Genomic DNA, 9,135 nt, shown 5'->3' on the forward strand with positions numbered 1-9,135 from the left:
TATAGCTTGGCCCACGAGACTCTTTTGGGTCATGGCTGCCCAAGAGTATATAATAGAGATTTCATGCCATGGGCCTATGACCCATATTTCTGTCTTTGGGCAAAATATGTCATGGGTGCATTTGACACAACTGGGAATTGCACGGTGTCGTTGACTAGGCTGAGCAAGGCTGCGTCTGAGTCAACATTTCCTTGGTCATGACTTGACGGCATAAGAATTTTCATGATCACTTGCTCACGCTACTCAACGTTTTTGTGGTCTTAGTTCTATTCTGTCCTTTGAATCTTTTCCGTTGAAGCTAAGAAGCAATTTGCAGAGGCGACCTACAGTGAGTTTTGAAAGAGGTAAGTTCCGATCCATTTCGTTTCTTCTCTTTTCTTTCTTTTGTTTTCTCTTCTTCTCTAACGCACTAAATTATTTAGACAGTTACAACTGCATTTGATCTTAATTGGGAAATTTAATATGGAGCTGCTACAGTCACACACAACTCCCCACACCCAAATCCCTACCCTGATATGGCATTCCACAGCAGATTTTTTATTTTTTTATTTTTCGTTTTCTTTTTCCCCCTCCTTATCTCCTCTCCGCCTCCTCCCTTCATCTTCCCTCTCCCTCCCACCTCCGGCCAAACCACCCGTTCTGGCCTGGGAAGGGCCGGATCCGGCCGTTCTGGCCGGGAAAGGGCCGGATCCCCGACCGTTCTGGCCGGGGAACGACCAGATACCGGCCAGCCGGCCGGCACTCTCTCCGTCTCCGTCTCCGTTTTCATTTGCCGACCGGAAGAGAGAAGAAGAAGAAGAATGAGGGAGAAGAAGAATGAGGGAGAAGAAGAACGAGAGAGAGGAGAACGAGAGAGAGAGTTTCAATTTTAAAAAAGAAAAAAAAAATCTGGTGGAAATTCCAAATCAGGGTATCAGGGTGTAGGGGTTTGGGTGTGAGTGTAGCATTTTCCAATTTAATAAATGACAAAGTAGTTTTCAAACGTTAACATAATACTTGATAGGTTTTGTGCAATGTATTTGGAACAGAGAATACTTGTAGTGTTTCTTTCGGAATATGACGCATGTTGATGGAGCTGATCCTGTCTCCATTCTTATTCATGAAAAGCTTGTTGGCTTAACTCCAAATGCTCCAGAATATTGTATATTCAGAGTGCATACCCTGTTACGCAGGGTAAATGAGAAGGCATACGACCCTCAGTTACTTGCCATCGGTCCTTACCACCGCGACAAGGATGGCTTAAAGCTTATGGAAGATCACAAATTGCACTATTTACAACTACTTCTTCGAAGGAGAGGCGAAACAAGTGTGGAAACATACATTAATGCCATGAGAAAATTGGAAAGTAGAACTCGTAGATGCTATGCAGAACCCATTAGCCTATCCACCAATGAGTTCGTAGAAATGATGCTTCTTGATGGATGTTTCATCATTGAGCTGTTTCGCAAGTTTGTAATGTGGGATCTAATAGATCAACGTGACCCAATCTTTCAATTCAGTTGGATGTTATATAGTTTAAAGCGTGATCTACTATTATTCGAAAACCAAATTCCATTCTTTGTTCTCACTAAATTGTTCGAGATGACTGAGGTTCCTAACTGGCAGAGCAACCTTATTCATCTAGCCGTGCGTTTCTCCCAAGCCACATTATTACCATTTGAATGCCGTATCTTTGAATCATTTCATGAATCTTTCAGTGACATTGAGCATCTACTTGCTTTGTTATATAAATTTGCCACTCCATCTATAAAGTCTGAAGATGCTGAAGAAAAGTTGATTTCAATACCTAGTGCGACAGAGATTCAAGAGGCTGGAGTCAAATTGAAGAAGCTACAGAGTGGTAGCTTCTTTGACATAAAGTTCGACAATGGCGTACTAGAAATTCCATCTTTGAGAATAGAAGATCGATCAGAATCTGTCTTCCGAAATCTGATTGCATATGAGCAATACACTCAAGACAATCATTTCAATTACGTCACAGACTATGTGACCTTAATGGATTATCTCATCAACTCTCCAAAGGATGTTGAATTACTTCGTCGACGAGGAATTATTGAAAATTTTTTGGGTGATGATGAAGCTGTCTCAACCATGTTTAACAAGCTTGTTGAGAATGTCATTCTATCAAATTTCTGTTATAATAAAATTTTCACAGATTTGAACAAGCATTGCAGCAGACGTAAGAATGTGTGGATAGCAAACTTGAGGCACAAGTATTTCAACAGTCCTTGGGCATTGATTTCATTTCTTGCAGCTGCCTTTTTACTCCTGCTTGCTTTAGCACAGACCATATTTTCCATTTTTTCTTACATTTTTCCCAGAAACTAACAACGGCTTGCTAGTTTTGTTCCCATACTTCTTATAACATAATTTTGGAATAATGTACGTTTTAGTAATTCAATGACTTAAATAGCTCATCGGGAAATCTTTCTGCTGAGCTAGAGTGACGATTTTTGTTAAATTCGAATGTCTATTATATTGACTATTGTCATTCATGAATATGATATTGCAATTTTTCATAATTAGAGTGGATAGATTAATTTTATTTTATTTATTTATTATTATTATTATTATTATTATTATTTTTTTTTTATGTGTGTGGCTCTCTATCATTTGAAAGTACATATATGAACACTGGCATGCTAGGAACATGCTCTTTTTTTTTTTTTTTTTGGTTTTATTGTGTGTTGAACTTTTTAACTAGGATGTGTAAATTGAGCTATAAAAATTCATTAAATTCCAAATCTTAAATTATATGTTAGAATTATATAGTTCATACTAATATTCAATTTTGTTCTTTAGACTCTCATTTGAACCTCCTTTTCATGTCTGAATACTCTCTTTGTTGTATATGAAATTTTAGACCATTGGACAGCTCCCGCTTTCCAGAGTCCAATCATATATATATATATATATATATATATATATATATATTTATAATAAAAGCCGAGTTTTTCCTTAGAATGGCATAGAATAGTGACACGTGGCATGAACCTATACTTTTTAGTGAATAAACCGATCATTTAAGTACTGAACCGGTCTTTTAAATGAAATTGAACCGGTCTATTTAATATATCTCTCTCTCTCTCTCTCTATTAATGATACAAGTAGCATTTCTCTCTCAATTAATCATATAATTATGACTCTTTGGTATTTTTATATTTTTGGTTGAAATCTAAATATGTTTCCATTTTGTTTGTGAAATTTGTAGTTGAACAATTTTTCATTTGAATGTTTATGAGATTTTATTTTGTTCATTTGCTTTTTCGAATGTTCAAAATTATATAGGATTGAAATATAATAGGTATCACATCAACATTAAAAAAAATTCCTGCTAATTTTCTATTTTGATAATCAAAATTGTGGTTTTCTTCTTACTATTTTTCTTCTTCATATTTATTTTCATTCTAAACTATACCTATGGGTACAAATATTTTAACATGTTGATGTGTGTTTTAAAGAGTACTCGCAAGCGCACGAATCGTTTGCAATATAGTGTGTGCAAGTGCGAGGTCGAATCCACAGGGAAATGGTCAAATGTTGGTGTCTTGTTTAATCAACTTCATTTTAACCTAGTTCCAAAGGTTTGAGGATTGATTCAAGAGTAAAAGACTAAACAAAAGAGATGAAATGAAATGTGCAAATTAAAAGAAACTAAGGCTAAGGAATCTACCAAACCAAATCCAACAACTCACACTTCTTGGTTTCTACTTGAACACCCAAAGAACATTAAGCTTAGGATGTCATTCAAGTTTCTCAACCACATATTCTAGAACCATTGAATGAATCCAACTCAAAGATAAATCACAAAGTGTACCAATTTGAAATCAAGTCATCCAATGTATCCATTCAATGAACAAATCACAATGGATATCATCATTCAAACCGATAAAACAATGTATCCATCGGTTGAAACACATTAAATGTCCTATATCTACTAACAACCACATTCATTGCAAAAGATAAAACATTTAAATGAATGGAACTTGAATAACAAATATGATATATCATCAAATGTGCAAGTATTATAACAAGAGTCTGAGTGTCATCAATGGAAAGGTTTCATCCTCAACCTTAGTTGAGGTTACTAGCCTTCCATGACTAAGAACACCACAAGAAAATGAAGAACAACCATGGAAATAAAAGGAAAGCTTACAAAAAGAAAGTGCGTAAGAACAAATGCTACTGGAATACACTACAAAATGCACGAAATTAAACCTAGCTACTGTTCTCTGAACTCTTTTAACAAGGAGGTATGTCTATGGCTTTTATAGAGGGAAGTTAGAGCTAGAAACCCATGTAAAATTACTCCTCTAACCTCCTCTAGGGTTCCTCTCTTGTTAGAGACAACCAAGGTCATGCAACCAGCGTGTTCTGCTGCGAAAATCAGAGGGAGAACTGCTTTTTGTCATGGAGAAGCTCCTGATTGGGTGTTCTGGCGCGCTTCTGCAAAAGTAAGTTCTGGGAAATTTCGATCGATCGACTTTTATTCGATCGATCGACTTCGGGCAAAATTCGATCGATCGACTTTTAAGTTCGATCGATCGAATTCTTCAGAACTTCCGAATTTTCCAAGCAATTCCACATGAATTTTGCCATTCCTCACTTATTAACCTACAAAACATAAAAACACAAAAACTAACCAAAGCATCAGAAAATAACAAGGCTAAAGGTCTAACTTATATAGATCAAGGGGTCCAAATACACAATATTTGGCACTCATCAAATAGTCCCAAACTTACATTTTGCTAGTCCCTTAGCAAAAAAAAAAATGGAAAACAAAATCAAAGCATGAAACATAAGTCCTCATTCGTGGGAGAAATGATTGCATTTAGCATATGCAACAAGCCTTTTAAACCCCTAGGACTCCCTAGTGGACGAGTGAAGTCTCGTGAGGGTTTGCCAGAAATGATACCCACAAACATTGAAGTACCGAATTATCAATTGAGCAAAAATCATCATTCAAACACATGGTTCACACATCATGAGTATATTTTAACAAAATGAATCTCATATTATCATGTTATCAAAAATCGATCAACTCATAGATGGAAAATTGAGACAACACATGTTCAAAAGTGTAAGGTGTGAATAACATAGAGTCATGGGGTTTCGATTTTCCTCAAAGCACATATATCCAAAAATTCGCAGGACTTCCATCAAATAACCAAGGCTTATCTTACGTTTATTATTATTATTTTTTATTTTTGTGTCGGCTGTGCAATGCTTGACTCCATTAAGCTTTCTAATTGATCCATGTACCGAGTGTTGGGCCAGTGACTCCCAAACCAGATGGTTTTAGGGCACTAGATGTAAAAACATCCCTAAGGGCTTAATTACTCAAGTCAAAAAGGCTACGAAGTCAAACTAGCCAAACAATCATCCAAGCTGAAATTCTCATCTTTTTATGCGAACACCCAATGCTTAATGAGGCAAGGGGCCCGGTTACTCAATGAGAAGTCAAATTGGTGATATTATTCTAAGCATTTTTTTTAATATATATATAACAATAAGCCAAGGTTTCATCAACAAGTCATCCTACAAATCTCAAGACACATAAATTTTAATTCAAATCTCATACCCCACAGAAACAATGCTAATGTGCTTGTGATAAATAATTTAAACATGTCAAGTCTCTCTAATCCAAAGATGAGTCAAAAGATCTCAGATTTTAATGATATGCAAAATTCAAAATGTTAAACAAACCAATGAGATGCAAACCATTAGTAAGATGTAACCATGCTCAACTAACAATAAGGTATGTATATTAACAAGTATTAACAACGCAAACATAAAATGAAAACAGACAGAAATGTCTACCCCACCCCCAAACTAGAATAACACATTGTCCCTAATGTGGCTAGAGATACAATACCAAAATGGTAATGCAAGTTGGACACACTGCAAGAGAAGCGCTCTCCCAAACTTGAACGGCAGACACTGTCCTGAAAATCACAACTAAAACACAAGAAATAAAATCAAATGATAAGGAAAAATGATGAGGGTTGCACAAGCGCTAAGTTTTCAGTCTTCAGCTAGACTTTCCATCCTGACGACAATCACTCCGAGTAACTCGGATCCTCTAAAAGGGTCGTCTCAAACTCCGAGCTCTGTTACTCCAAAAATGGCTTCAGTCGTTGCCCGTTCACCTTGAACGTGCTGCCATTTTTTGGATCCTCAATCTCAATAGCCCCATAAGAAAATACTGATCGAACTATGAAAGGGCCTATCCATCGAGATCGGAGCTTCCCTGGAAACAGATGCAGACGTGAATTGTAAAGAATGACTTTTTGACCGGGCTCAAAGAATCGCCTCAATATGTTCTGGTCGTGAATCTTCTTCATCCGTGCTTTGTACATCCTAGTACAATCATAAGCATCGTTCCTCAGCTCTTCCAATTCATTGAGTTGGAGCTTCCTCTGTGAGCCAGCTTTTGTGAGATCGGAATTCAGCTGCTTAATGGCCTAGTAGGCTCTGTGCTCTAACTCCACAGGCAGATGACATGCATTCCCGTACACGATACGGTAAGGTGACATGCCAATCGGTGTCTTGAAAGCTGTCCGGTACGCCCATAATGCATCGTTCAACCGGAGAGACCAATCTTTCCTTGACGGGTTTACCGTCTTCTCTAAAATCCTCTTGATCTCTCTGTTTGAAACCTCCACTTGTCCACTCGTCTGAGGTGATAGGGAGTTGCAACCTTGTGCGTGATGCAATATTTCTTCATCAGCTGCTCGAAGACCCGGTTGCAGAAATGCTTTCCACCATCACTAATAATTGCTCGAGGAGTACCAAAACGAGCAAATATAGTGTCTTTTAAAAACTGAACCACAACTCTGTGGTCATTGGTCTTGCAGGCAACCGCCTCCACCCATTTGGACACGTAGTCCACTGCAACCAGAATGTACAAATAGCCAAAGGAGAGTAGGAAAGGTTCCATGAAATCGATGCCCCACACATCAAAGATCTCGACAATAAGAATGGGGTTGAGGGGCATCATATTTCGGAGTGAAATACTCCCTATCTTCTGACAACGCTCGCATGAAACACAATAAGTGTAAGCGTCTTGAAAGATGGTAGGCCAGTAAAAACTGCACTGCAAAATCTTTGCAGCGGTCTTCTTTGCACTGAAGTGGCATCCACAGGCATGATCATGACAGAAGGAGATGACACTGGATTGGTCAGGCTCGGGAATGCACCTCCTAATGATCTGATCGGGATCCTTGTCAAAAATGAAAGGGGCCTCCTTCACCAACAGTTTGCACAAGGGCCGGGCGATCTTGCTGAAGTCCTGGATGAATCGCCGATAAAATCCTGCATGGCCCAGAAAAGAGCGAACCTCTTTCACCGTCCGTGGGGGCAGAAGGTTGGATATCAGATCTACCTTCGCCTTGTCTACTTCAATCTCCCGACGATAGATGACGTGCCCGAGCACAATTCCTTGTTGTACCATAAAGTGGCACTTCTCCCAATTGAGTACCAGGTTCTTCTCTTTACACCTCTCCAAGACTAACGTGAGGTGGTGCAAACACTCCTCAAAAGATGACCCAAAAATCGAGAAGTCGTCCATAAATACCTCCAGGAAACGCTCCACCATGTCAGAAAAGATGCTGATCATGCACCGTTGAAAAGTAGCGGGTGCATTGCATAAGCCAAAGGGCATGCGTCGGTAGGGGAACTTCCCGAACGGACAAGTGAAGGTCGTCTTCTCTTGGTCTTCAGGGTCCACAGGGACGTGATTATATCCAGAATAACCATCCAAAAAACAGTAATACTCGTGCCTGGCCAACCGTTCCACCATTTGATCAATGAACGGAAGAGGAAAGTGATCTTTCCTGGTGGCGGTGTTCAGCTTACGGTAGTCGATGCAGACTCTCCATCCAGACTGTACTCGAGTTGGGACCAACTCGTCTTCCTTGTTCTGCACGACCGTTACTCCAGCTCGCTTGGGCACTACATGAATGGGGCTCACCCATTTGCTGTTAGAGATTGGGTAGATGACTCCTCCATCCAACAACTTGATTACTTCTCCTCTGACGACTTCTTGCATGGTCGGGTTGAGCCTTCTCTGTAGCTCCCTCGATGGTTTGGTGTCTTCCTTCAGATGTATTTTGTGCATAACCACCGAGGGGCTGATTCCCTTAATATCCTCTATGGTCCAGCCTATAGCTTCTTTGTGCTCTCTCAATACGTCTAACAATTTCTCCTCCTGAGAAGCATGTAGATCCGAAGTTATGATTACCGGCAAAGTTTCGGCTGGACCTAAGAACTTATACTTAAGATTGTCCGGCAGGGGCTTAAGTTTCTTCTTAGGAGGCTCAGGTACTGTTGCCTTCTCTTCTTCCTTGCTTACCAGAGGAGCAAACTCTAAAATGGCGTTTGCTTGCTCAAGTAACTCATCCAAGTCCAGATCCTCTCCGAACTGAGCAAAGCATGCCTCCAAGGGGTCTTTGGTGCTTGATTCTTCCTCTATGATCTCCTCAATCAAGCAGGCACTTCCGATCTCATCACATTCCCTCGGCCTTTTGCTGATGTCAAAGATGTTCAGCTCTACTGTCATATTGCCGAAGGAGATCTTCATTACCCCCGTCCTACAGTTGATCAAGGCGTTAGCCGTAGCTAAGAATGGTCGCCCTAGGATTACCGGTATCTGAACTCCAACGTTTTGTACCGGCTCGATGTCAAGCACTATAAAATCCACGGGGAAATAAAACTTGTCCACCTTAATCAAAACATCCTCCACTATTCCCTGTGGTATCTTAACTGACCGGTCAGCCAGCTGCAGTGTCATGGAGGTGGGCTTCAATTCTCCTAACCCCAATTGCAGATAAACTGAATAGGGCAGGAGATTGACACTGGCTCCAAGGTCTAGCAGTGCCTTCTCAATGTGGCTGATGCCTATTATGCAGGAAATAGTAGGACATCCGGGGTCCTTATACTTGATAGGCAGCCTAAATTGGAGGATTGAGTTGACTTGCTCGGTCAAGCAAACTCTTTTCGGGACATTGGTTTTTCGTTTTACAGTTACCAAATCCTTCAAGAATTTAGCGTAAGACGGCACTTGCTGGATAGCATCCAAGAACGGGATGTTGATCTGCACTTGTTTGAACACCTCCAGAATGTCCTCGAACTTTC

At 39.8% G+C, this 9,135-nt stretch overlaps 1 protein-coding gene across 1 annotated transcript; it reads left to right on the plus strand.

The window, feature by feature from the left end:
* Nucleotides 1–205: 205 nt before the first annotated feature.
* LOC133869447 (UPF0481 protein At3g47200-like) lies at nucleotides 206–2,328 on the plus strand. Its single transcript, XM_062306488.1, has 2 exons — nucleotides 206–344; nucleotides 1,029–2,328. Exon 2 carries the CDS (start codon nucleotides 1,057–1,059, stop codon nucleotides 2,326–2,328), a length of 1,272 nt encoding a protein of 423 aa, XP_062162472.1. The 5' UTR covers nucleotides 206–344; nucleotides 1,029–1,056.
* The last annotated feature ends 6,807 nt before the right edge of the window (nucleotides 2,329–9,135 follow it).

This window comes from Alnus glutinosa, chromosome 1 (genome assembly GCF_958979055.1).
Source record: "Alnus glutinosa chromosome 1, dhAlnGlut1.1, whole genome shotgun sequence".
In the NCBI taxonomy this organism is placed as follows: Eukaryota; Viridiplantae; Streptophyta; class Magnoliopsida; order Fagales; family Betulaceae; genus Alnus; species Alnus glutinosa.